Source organism: Rosa chinensis, chromosome 7 (genome assembly GCF_002994745.2).
Source record: "Rosa chinensis cultivar Old Blush chromosome 7, RchiOBHm-V2, whole genome shotgun sequence".
Taxonomy (NCBI): Eukaryota; Viridiplantae; Streptophyta; class Magnoliopsida; order Rosales; family Rosaceae; genus Rosa; species Rosa chinensis.
In genome coordinates, this window is record NC_037094.1 from 34,725,285 (window position 1) to 34,737,995 (window position 12,711).

General features: G+C 37.0%; 1 protein-coding gene and 1 long non-coding RNA gene across 2 annotated transcripts; both read right to left on the reverse strand.

The window, feature by feature from the left end:
• Positions 1–3,083: 3,083 nt before the first annotated feature.
• On the reverse strand, positions 3,084–4,370 carry LOC112177820. The gene has a single exon (XM_024316071.1). The coding sequence runs from the start codon at positions 4,368–4,370 to the stop codon at positions 3,084–3,086; it is 1,287 nt and encodes a 428-aa protein (XP_024171839.1).
• A 326-nt stretch (positions 4,371–4,696) lies between these two features.
• LOC121050518 lies at positions 4,697–6,363 on the reverse strand. Its single transcript, XR_005803226.1, has 3 exons — positions 6,317–6,363; positions 5,617–5,740; positions 4,697–4,830 (listed from the first exon to the last, which is right to left on the reverse strand). It is a non-coding gene; the product is annotated as an uncharacterized LOC121050518 (long non-coding RNA).
• Between the last annotated feature and the right edge of the window lie 6,348 nt (positions 6,364–12,711).

Genomic DNA, 12,711 nt, shown 5'->3' on the forward strand with positions numbered 1-12,711 from the left:
TCCTGCATATGTTCAAAACCATAAGCGGGAACCCTTCTTTAATATTTGCTCATTGTTAATGAAAATAAGCAGAATACAAGTAACACAGCTATAATAACAACATGATCATACAATTAAATATATAGTCAGATTAATTACCTCAATACTTTCCCAGATTTTGTCTTTCTCATCTAATTTCACTCCTCTCCAATCCTTTATAGATATTGGGATCCTTGTATGTGCCAATACCCCAATATAGGACTGCATCTCCTTAGCTGCCTTTCCAATTGGTTCCCCTTGAGCATTACACTGAACTTTCAGCCTCTTTCCAAGAATAAGTCGCCTTGAAATGCGATTCATCGTTACCATCCCACACTTAAGTAACCTTAGTCCACCGGTTAGGTTGTCCTCTTCATCAAGGGCCTTGCTCTTTCCAACATTACGTGCATATGCTGCCTTCTTGGACTTCCCAACTTGTTTGGATACACTTCTCTTTGGGGATGCAGATTTCTTAGAGTGAGCAAGTCTCAACATTGTTTTTCTTGATGTCGCTTGAGCTTTCTTGGGGGTTGCAGCTTTATTAGGGGCTGCATCTTGCTTAGCAAAGGCAGATTTAGGTGGTACATCAGTCTCTTCAACAACTGGTTTTGACACGATCTTTTTACCTCTTTTCATTTGCAATGTCTTCATCCTTAGTGCTATTGCTATAACTTTGGCTGTGTTGTTGGACTGGGGAGCCATGACCTGAAAGAAACAAGTAAACAGTTAGCAATATGTATAAATAAGTGGCTGAAAACAAATATCACATAGCAGTATACAAAAGTACACAACACATTAGCAGCTAAATTGAACCCAGTACTAACAAAACAACTAACATATTAAAAGGGTTCATATATTTCATCAATAATCACATAGTACAAAGACGCCTGAAGCAAACAAAAGTGCAAGGAAACAACCCTATTATCTAATCCTATAAGCGACGATGGCTATTTTCATTCTCAACCCATATGGCTTCATCTCCAGGTCGCATATAATTGATGTGATCATCACCAACTATGTCATCAAAAGTCTCAACAGATGGCAATGTGGCATTTAATGGCTGCTGTTCCACTTCAATATCTTGTAGCTCCTCATCATCATTAGCCTATTTGTAGTCTTTATCTAGACACCTTACTACCACTGACCATTGCGTATCAAGGGGGTCTTGTATGTAAAATATTTTCTTAACATGGGTAGCTAAGACAAAAGCATCATTTAAGTGACCTATCCTATTCAAATTTACTAAAGTAAACCCAAGTTCGTCTACTTTGATGCCCCTAACATTCTCTACCCAATCACATTTGAATAAAGGTATCCTAAACTTGTAGTAGTCCAACTCCCATATATGCTTAATCACACCGTAAAAGTGCATATCATCTACCCTAGGGTTTTTATCTCTTGCATTAGAAATCTGCATTGCATCAGCAAGCAAAAATACCCCACTGTTTTGAATAGATCGAAGATTGTCATGCTCCTTGGTGTTGAAATCAACACCATTAACCTGATATCCACTAAATGTTGGCACTTCATTCTTTGGTCCACCTGCCATCCATCTCATTGTTTGTGAAACATTAATGTCAGCAAACATGAGTTCATTTGATACCTGCAAACAGTACATACATTACATAGCCATCTAAAGATAATATTTTGATGTTGCAAATGTATCAATAATGAAGAACTTACCCTCTCTTTTAACCAGTCCGAAAAGGTCTAATTCTGTTTTTTCTTCAACCACATTTCATTTTTGGAGAACTTAGGATAAAGCAACTTTAATAACTCCAAATGTTCACTGCATGGAGGAGAAAAATCAAACAGTTAGCAAGACAGGAAATAATGAAGGGAAATGTTGACATTATAATTAAAAAAAAAAAGGAAAATGAAATAAGTAATGACTTACAGGAAATATGGCAACACATCCTTCGTATTCTGCAATACAAAAAGATGTGCTTGATGCATTTCTTTTCCATAAACAGAAATCATGGAAGCACCTGATAGCGGTTTGGATGCATTTCGAAATTCTGCTTTGCTACTTTCTGGGATTCCAGTAGTACCAGCATCATCAAGCATACGTTCAGCACAAAACTCAACAGCCTCTTCGAGAATGTAACACTCTGCTATGCACCCTTCAGGGTGCCTATGATATCTCACCCATCCTTTGAACACTTTCATGTATCTCTCAAAGGGATACATCCATCAAAAAAATACTAGACCATAAAGCTCTACTTCTCTCACAAGATGCACAGTCAAATGAATCATGATATCAAAAAAGGATGGTGGGAAGTACTTCTCAAGCAAGCAAACTGTAATAACTAGGTCTGCTTGCATTTTTTCTAGCTTGGAAACATCAATCACTTTGGCACATATAGCCTTGAAGAATAGGCAGAAGCGAATGATTGCATACCTAACTGGCTTCTCAAGAACAGATCGTAAAGCAACAGGGAGCAGAATTTGCATGATAGTGTGACAATCATGCGATTTAAGACCAACAAGTCTTAAATCATCCATAGAGACAAGACTCCTAACATTTGATGAAAACCGCATAGGCACTGTCATATTGAAAAAAGAGTTGCAAACTATTTTCTTTTCATTTAGCAGCAAATTCCAACTAGCTAAAGGTAACTTGTCTCTTTTGGCACCAATTTTGGGATTCAAACCAGTCCTAATGCCCATTTCAACCATGTCTAAATGAGCAGCAACCCCATCCTTTGTCTTCCCGGGAATGTTTAGCAACGCACCAATGATGGCATCACAACAGTTCTTCTCAATGTGCATTACATCGAGATTTTGTCGTACAGGAATATATCTCCAGTACTCTAGTTCAAAGAAAACTGACTTCTTCTTCCAACAAGGCCTGCTTCGGTCTTCAACACTCTTTGCAGGACGACACTTTTTGCCAAATGCACAGTTCATACCCTCTACTCTAGCAAACACCTCCTCTCCGGTTAATGGTATAGGAGCAAGCTCCTCCTCTACTGTATTGTCGAAAGTAGCACACTGTTTTCGATAGGGATGATGTCTAGGTAGGTACCGACGATGCCTCATGAATGACATTTTATTACCTTTCTTTAACCTATATGGTCGACTCTTATCAACGCATATCGAACAAGCATTGTATCCTTTGACAATGCTACCTGACAAGTTCCCATGGTCCAGAGGAGTATTGCTCTTAGTTTAAAGTAGTCCTCTCTGAAGGCATCATATACTCCCTCAACCCCATCCCACAAGAGTTTTAGATCATCTATTAAAGGCTGTAGATATACGTCGATATCATTACCAGGTTGTTTTGGTCCGGAGATCAGCAGTGTTAACATCATATACTTCCTCTTCATACATAGCCATGGCGGAAGATTATATGTGACAAGTATAACAGGCCAGCAAGAGTACCTGCTACTTAGAGAACTATGAGGATTAAACCCATCAGATGAGAAGGCTAGTCGAAGGCTCCTAGGCTCACTTCCAAATTCTGGCCATTTCTTGTCAACTAAATCCCAAGTCGGGGAATCAGCTGGATGCCGCATCATTCCATCTTTCTTTCTCCCATAATCATGCCAAGTCAGATTCTTAGCTGTATTGGCCGATTGGTAGGACCGTTTGAACCTCGGGATTGGTGGAAAGTACCATAATACCTTGGCAGGTATCCCTACTTTTTCAGTTTTATCCTTGCCTAATTTCCACCTTGAAGCACCACAAGTGGGGCAGATAATAGCATCTGCATGCTGCTGTCTATACAAGACGCAGTCATTTGGACAACCATGAATCTTATGGTACTCCATACCTAATGCACTAAGTGATTTTTTTGCCTCATATAAAGATGCAAGAACCTCATTTCCTTCAGGAAGCAAACCCCCGATCATTATCAGCATGTCAGAATAGCAGGAATCAGTCATTCCATGCTTTACTTTCAGATTGAATGTCTGAATCAAACCATTTAACTTGGTTGTCTTGGTACAACCAGGGTACAAAGGCTTATCGACATCCTCCACATACTTCAGAAACTCATTTGAGTCTTCTGAAATCTCATCCTCACTCTCTCCTTCTACATCATTCTCCCCAATCCTACTACCCCCATCCCAATCTACAGTTTCAGATTCCCCTCTTCTATTGCCAGAAATGGCAGCTGTACTAGGTTCTCCATGCCACCTCCAATGCTTATAACTACTATCAATACCATTCCAAAAAATATGGTCCCTAACAACTCTAATGGAAAATCCATCAGTATTGCAGCATTTTAGGCAAGGACAACATATTTTTGTTTTGTTGTTGGCATTAGCAGAGGCAAACTTCAGACACTGTCCTACTCCTATCTCAAACTTGCGTGACCTTCTATCAGCATGCATCCATGATTTATCCATCTTATACAAAAAAAGTAAAATAATCAATATTTGTACTTGTTCCTACATACATTTATATATCCCAAACACAATACATGCTATACTGCTCAGTACATAGCTTTCTATAAGTTTAAAGACTTGCATTATATTCACAAAAACAATATTGTTTTCAACAATTGAAATGCAGTTACTGTTGTACTCATTAGTAATTGCATTTCAATAAAACTCTCAGCTTTACAAACATACTCACATGAGCCAAAAGCCTCAAAACTAACTATAGCAGTAAAAAATAAAAATGTACAAGATCAATCCTGCTCAATCGTCTATATTTAATGAAAAAACTATACCAGAGCTGCAAGTCATGCATTGAGATACGATGTTAAGAAAAACTTACTTGCAATTGCCTGACGATATGCCTGAACTACTACCTTGCTGGAATACCAGAACCCTTCACAATGAAGTTAGCAACAATCTCAGCAACCTGTACAGATGTATCAAAACATTAGATAAGCCACACAATGTAATTATCAAAGATAAAAGAAATATTAATGTCATTTACTGCCAGAGATGCTAGAACATACTCAAACAAGAATTAAATCATTTAGTGACATCCATAATGAATTGGTTGATAAGTGTTTCATTTGATAAGTTTGTTTAGGTCATAGGAAGTGAAAAGACACCAATGCAGCCATAAGCATTACAACATGGAATCTCCATCTTATGGAAAAATCAAAAAGAGCAATCAAGTAGTCTTCGAAGAGAACACCTCAAAAAGACCCCCCCCCTCTTGGATGGATGGTCAATCCCTCTTCCTTAATATAGACAGGTTCCTTCAACCCCCAACCCACAATGCCCCATCTCCCTCTCACTCTCACTGAATGCACATTGCACATATATATCACACATATACCTGCAACATATATTTCAGATATGTCGCAATGCAAGACAACTAACACATTAACAAGTGTTGGCATCCTAACAGATATAAGATTTAAAAAAGCAAAAGAAATAAGTCAATAAACAGGCAAGTTCTCCAAATTGAATGATAATAGCAAAGTGACTAGAAGAAGCACGATTGAAGAATATGACAGAATACCAATTCAGTTATTCGAAACAATATTACAAATGAAATCTCCCACATTGAAATTCCAAATGAGAAAACAAAAACCCGTCAAAGATAATACCAGAATGCTAATTTCATTAGCAAATGATGCCTTTTTCCTTTTGCAGTAATATAGGATATAAAAATATATAAAGTCCTACTAACCTTCTTCAGAAACCCGGCTACTGCTACCGTTCAACAATTCTGGTGTCATCCATGGAAGCTTTCCTCACACAGAACCAGATACCAAAGTATTGTGATTGATTCTTGATATTCCACAATCTCCAACCTAAAGAGTAAATAATTCCAAGTACAGGTTAAGAACTATGAATCAATAATTTCAAGTACAGGCCGGGTCAGTAACAACTAACAACAACACATGACAGCGTCCAATTTGAATCCATAGAATTGAGGTACGAATGCACAAAAGAATAAGAATGCTTTGTCTTTTGGCTCTCTCAAGTTACTGCCTAGATGGCACATAAGAGGGTCTGTGCTGCATTTATATATAATGCCAGTGCTTCTGAATATCAGTTTATGGAAAATCAGAGAATTGGTAATGGCATTTTTTATAATGTGTGACCTAAGAGAGAGAGTTTCAGGACTAAATTAAGAGAGATGACACACTTCTTCAAAATTTAAACTTAAAAAAAAAAAAACAGTATAGAGTTGAAGAAAGATGGGATTTGCCTCAAATATATCTGTATATGTATACACTGTGTACGTATATACATCTACTTAGTTTCACTACCGACTAGGAGTTTACACAATGGTATACATGCATAACATCGTACATATAAACCACAACAAGACAATAGCACATATATGTTTATTGTGATCCCAAGAAGAGTCTAGAATTACTTACCTCAATTGAAAAAGTTATACTAGTAACCGGCAGGGCATCCTAAGTTGAGATTTCTCAGCCTAAAGTAAACAAACACTCAAAATGAGACATGAACTAGAACCTTACAATCTGCATTAAAAGCACCTTAGCAGGACCTATGTCCAAATGAAAAATCTCACTTGCTACACTCCTTGAAAAATTTACAAGATAAAACTAAACAACCTCGAGTATCTACTCTAAAAATATCAAGTCAAAAGAAGAGCAAAAACTAGTCCAAATAATTTTCCAAAAACGACCACTATTGCTGCCCAGAAATAAAATTGTCACTGTCAATGGAAATTCCAAAAACTCCATAGGTTTCAATACCATCTTAAAATTATTGAAATTTAACAAAATCATTTAAAACTCAACAGTTAGAACACATTAAAAATTTGAGAGCAAAACCATCATTCCATGAACCCCAAAAGTTTCTCTTCAAACCACAACCGAAACAAATCTCTCAACTTAAACAGGCATGGTTCAGATGATTTTCGAATTTTATAAAAATAACTATAAGATATAAATTCTTGAAAATTTGTAAAAACAAACTAAACACAAAGATAAACATCACACAAAAATTTGATGACTGAAATCAATCATTTGGCCTTTCAACTGACGACTGCAAGGCATTCTTTAATTCTGTTGGCAGAAAATCCTGTACCTCTATCCCAAATTGAGAAAATCATGTAGACTTCAAAACGAACTGGAATTTTATGAAATTTTAACAAAGAACGAATAGGACGTCTATTTTAACATAGAAAAAATTCAAGCCAAAATACGAAGTTTTTATACAGGAACACATTGGGAAAGGTCGTACAACACAATATAAACAGAAAACCCAGATTCTCCCAAACCAAACTTCAATTCTCTTTTCAGAATATAATGCAAGGGATACAAAAGGCAACAAGGAACAGTCAAACAACAGAAACTAATTAACCTAAGAGGGAGATACCTTAATGTTTGTCAAAATCTTCTCCTCCCCCAAACTACACACACGTCAATTCTGTACCTAAATCATAGACAAAGTTTTCCTCAATTCCATTGCTAAATTAAGGAGTTCTAAAGTACAAGTAGAGGAAACATAATGAAGCGCATCACCCTTACCTCTCTTGTGGCTAAATCCCTCACTTCTAGGTTTTCCTTCTCCAAAACTGTATTTGCTTTGTTTCCTGCAATTACAACGTCAAAACTATTTCAGTCAAGAATAACTTACTCTATTTCTTTTTCCCCTAATAAAGTTAAGACTTAAATAAATATATAATTATATTGATGTTTACACATAAATAACTAACAAGTTCTACCTAGATGCCTCTAACGAACTAACCAAAAGGAAAAATAAATAATTAAAGAAAACAACCAAATAAACTAAGTTGCAAGAAAACATAACCCAACACGAGATATTACATTTACTGATACAAAACACTAGGAAGAGAAGAATTAAGGCTAATTTAAGATGTCAAGTGAAGGAGATGACGTGAATGGGTGGGTGGAAAATGTGGTTTGTTCATTGTCTCCACTTCCATTCCATTCCATGTGGACAAAATTATGGGTGGGTCAGTGGATCTGAAGCCTCTACATGGGCGTGTGCTATGTCAGGACTCACAAGGTAGAAGCAAGGAAGAAGAATTAATGACTAAGTGGATATATGGACTGGAAAACCAACAAGAGTAATCGATTAATTCAATTCAAATGCTATCAAAAGTTCAAAACAGAATAACACTCCCTGCCTGGCTTCTGTAATAACATCACTTCCCTTTGAGAATAACAGATTAACAAAATAACATCACTTGTCATAATTCATATATATATATATATATATATATTTATAAACATAACAATAGCATAAGCCAACAACTGGGTTTATTCAGTTCCAGATTCAGAGCAATCAATCAAAACCAATCCTAGTAATCAAAACCCACCTAGTAAACTGATCAAATTTTTGAATTAAAGACTGAGATATCGAGTGATGTGGAGTAAGAGATCAAGACCGTCGTTCGAGGAGAGACCGAGAGAAGTGATGTCGCTGCCCATCATGCAACCGCCGTTGATCGTCGATTCGTAGAGGAGATTAGGAGAGAAATCTAGGTGAGAGAGGACTGGGTTTCAGAGAGGATTTTGAGAGGTCGGATTTTTAGTTTTGAATGAAGGGGATTGAGAGAGAACTGGGTTTCAGACTTTCTGGTTTAAAGAATGAGAGACGAAATCTCTTTATTCGTCGTTTTGAATGTTGACCATAAACAAAATGAAGCAAAATCGAAACTCAATCGAAGAAAGACCTAACAACTACATCGAGTTTGCAATGAAAAACCCCAAATCAATTTCCAGAAAAACCCTAAAATGGAACACTGAACTCAATCAAAACCCCTAAACTAAATGAAGCAAAATGCTTACCAATAACCCAATCGAAAATAGAATAGTCCAGCTTCCTCTAATCTCTTGAGTCGCTGGTGGAGAACTCCATTAAGCCGGACTCGAATGCAAACAGCAAGGATGTCGGGGTTGAAGGAGAGATTAATTTTGGATAAGGATTCTTAGATTTGAGAGAGGGCCGATTTTTGAGAGATATAGATGGCTGAGTTTTCCTCAAGATTTTGTAAGCTTTAAGAGTTTTAGACAGAGGTAATGTTTGTGGGAATCAAAAACACGAAGCTTTTGTGTTATGTCAAAAGAGACTTAAAATAAAAAAAAAGTCAAACTCACCTTATTCAAACAACAAAATTTCTTGGCTCTGTTGTCTGAATATCACCCCATTGACTAGTCACCGATAGGGTTTGCCCATTTGGGAGGGAAAAGACTCAATCTTGTCGGAGGGAAATCTAAACTTTCAGCTAAGAAAATTTCCATATTTTCAGACGACATTTATGTATCGTCTGAATCTGACCATATCTTCCAAATGAAACAAGCATGGTTTCTCATTGTATTCAGACAACACATTTAATTTATGTTTCATCTGAAAAACTCAGACGTCAGAAAATGACCATTCTGTCATCTGAACTCTGTTGTCTGATAGCTTTTTTGGCATAGTGGTGGAGGACAAGAAAGAGCTGATTAGGGTTAGGTGGGAAGACTTTAGGTCTAGGTTATTTTGAAATTCAAAAGTTGAAAGATGACAAGTGGTCCAATTCTTACGCCTTACACATTTGTCTCCCATTTATTACCTTGATCCCCTACACAATGACCCTTCTACCCTTACTTTTTCTCCTCCACTAAAATATCTATGGGCTTTCTAGGTCATTTCTATGTAGAGTTAAAAACTAGATCCACATTTTGTGCTTACACATTTGTCAATCACATCTAGCCCTTCATTCCTTTTGATCTCCACCCTTGATTTGAATTGCCTTGGCTTTTAAATATCCTATTCTCTCTCCCTAAAACCGTTCAGCCTTCTACTCTCTCATTTTGCAACACCAAAATCCACTTTTCTCTAGTTCTAGCATAGTTTCTCTCTAGTTTTGAGTTTTAGTTCATAGTTTCTTAGCTTTGTGTAGAGATAGGTGCATAGCTTCTTGGGTTCTTGGTTTTTCCTTACCAAAACCGAAGTATCTATACACTTTTGATCAATCACAACTCTAGTTTCATATATTCAAGCCTTGTTCACCCTAGTTATAAGAGATTTTGTGGAATTGTATGGTGTTTTGGGTTTCTTTCTCTTATTAGAAACCAAAGATACCATACTAGGAAGGATTTCTCACTTTGTTTTGCATCTTGGAGGCTAGAAAGTGTTCTTAGAGGTACAGTTCAAAAATCCAGCATAATCACCCTTAATGGTGGACTGCATGCCCAAAACCTGTAGAAAACACAATATACACTTCTTAACAAAAACCACTCTTATTTTCTTGGAGCCACCTTGCTCCCCAAATCACAACTAACTTCACAATAATCAACTGAATATCTGAAATTTAACATGTTGCAAATACATAAATATAAGTCTTAACTTTAAAACATTAATCCCACATCTAATCAGAGCAATCTAAAAGAGAAAAAAGAAATCAAGGTACAAGTAGGCTAAATAAGTAACCTACAATATAAAATCATCCGCTGTTAATGTTATACCTCAACTCCTACTATGCCGAACCAGCTAATCTGTAGATTGGACGTTTGCAACTGAATGACCTAGGGGAAAGTAATTGAAAAACGTTAGCACGAGTGGACGAAAATAAATAATGAGAATAAAAATAAATCGAGAATTTATAACTTTCCCACAGTATACTTTCAAAAAAAAAAAAAAAAAAACAATGCATGCAACGTTCAATTAAACTGTGTGAAAACCGAAAACTTGTAAATTGGACCAACATCACCTCACTAGTCAAGTAGTGAAAGAAAATCCAGAATTTCGATAAATCATAAGTCTAGACTAGCCCCGTTGGTCAAATAGGAAAGTAAAATAAGGAGAAAGAAGAATCCACCAGTCAAAGAAATTGACAACATGTAAAAAAGGTCTAACCCCACTGATCAAGTAAAATCTGACTAGCCTCGTTAGTTAAGTAAAAAGTAAAACAAGGGAAAGAAAGAAATATCAACCATACAAGTGAGCCTCCCAATCTTGGGTAAGGGCCTCCCAAGCCAAAAGTACTCTCGTACCTTTACACCACTGAGGCGGATAGGATACTGGTCTTTGTGATACATCCACAAAGGCAGACCACATCACTATAAAGGCAGAAGAGGCTTTCGTGACTCCACCGCAAAGGTGCTAGTCACATTGCCTCAAAAGGTGGAACGACATGCTAGCATGGTAGTATGATCACAACAAGTATGACATAAGAAAATCATCTGAAAATTAAAAATCTGTAAAGATTCCTAAAAATCTCGCAATAAACAATAATCGCAATCAAGGAATGATTATGGTTCCCAACCGTACTAGGAAAAGTCTCATGTAAGAGTTATGCATAATAACAAAAGGGTTTAACAATTTCCTTACGATTTCCCAAATCAATAATTAATAAAGTGCAAGAGTAAAGAAATTCATAATTCAATTAATAAATATATTTCGGAAAGCTCTGTAGGGGCACTTTTGATCGAAGTTGTACGGTAGTGGAATCACGCCCAAAATCTCGTTCCCTTTGTCTGAGTTAGCAAAGATTAGGCCCAGCAAACTTCAAAGGACTGAAAATCCTAGGAAGTATGCTGTTGTGTCCCTCCAAGCAGCTCCTCTCTATCTTCACGACAGTGAATTAGTGTGCAATTTTAGTAAAGGCTTGGCAAGATGTGAGTGGCGTAGGAGCTAGAAAAGCATGAGTTTCAGAAGAAGAGATTTCAGTAGTGATTGGTGGATTGGTTAAGGTATTTGGTATAAGGGATAGGAGTTGGGAAGGTAGAGGACTAAGGATGGATTTGGGAGAGAAGAAACATGATAGAAAAGATCTTTATACGATCAAAGATGATAAGTTTGAATCTATATGGAGGTAAAGGAGTTTATGGGTTTGGGAATGGTTTTTGTGATTCTAATGGGGGAATTGCTTTATTGTTTTGTGGTTAGCTTGTGTTGCCCTCCTTTCCACAGCAACTATAACTCTTAATTTATAGAGTAGCGGTGGCTTTGGTTTAGGGTTGTTGCTGTTTCTATGTTTCCATGAATCCTACTGCTGTAATCCCAGGAATCCTGCTGATGTGATCCCAGGATTCTCGTTGCTGTGATCCCAAGAATCTCGCTGTGTTTTGGGGTTTCGAGATTTGTTGCTGGAAAAAGAGAAGTCAAAGGCAGGGAATTGGCTTTGTGTGAAAGAATGTAATATAGTATTTGAGATGTCTAGTTTTAAGAAAAATAATTGAATGTTGGGTAAAAAGGAGTGTTATTGTAATTGAATGGTTTTTTGGGTTCTTCTTCACTTACTCATAGTTAGAATTGGGCTGTTCAGCTTGAATTTTGGTCCCCGAGTCCAAAATTACCTACAAGCCTAAAACTAATAATGGGCTTCATGCATTTTCGTTACCTTCCATGCCACACCAGTTCTTGCAAACCCCAAATGCGTGAATGTGGCTGGGGTCCACATGCGTGGCATGTTGATTGTGATATAATTTGCTTATTGGGCTCGAGATATGAATTGAGCCTGGTAGCTGGATTTTTGGAAATCAACATTAGCCACCTTGATTATATGGGCCATGAGGAATGTTGTAATGGGCCTTATAATCAAATTCTGAAATTGAGGCCCTATAGTTAAGGTAAAATTTAAAAGTGTTTGCATGGCTTGTCTCGTCTTTTACGAATTGAAACATTAGTAGCTCTACATCCAAACGAAGGAATAATTAGTATCTCTTTCTTTTGCTCTTGGTGGTTAAACTCTTCCATCTTCGGGAATTTTGGATTTTCCTTGGTGTGAGTTCTCATCGTCAAAATCTCCTCTTTCTTCTGTTGATATCTCCTCTTTCTTCTGTTGATA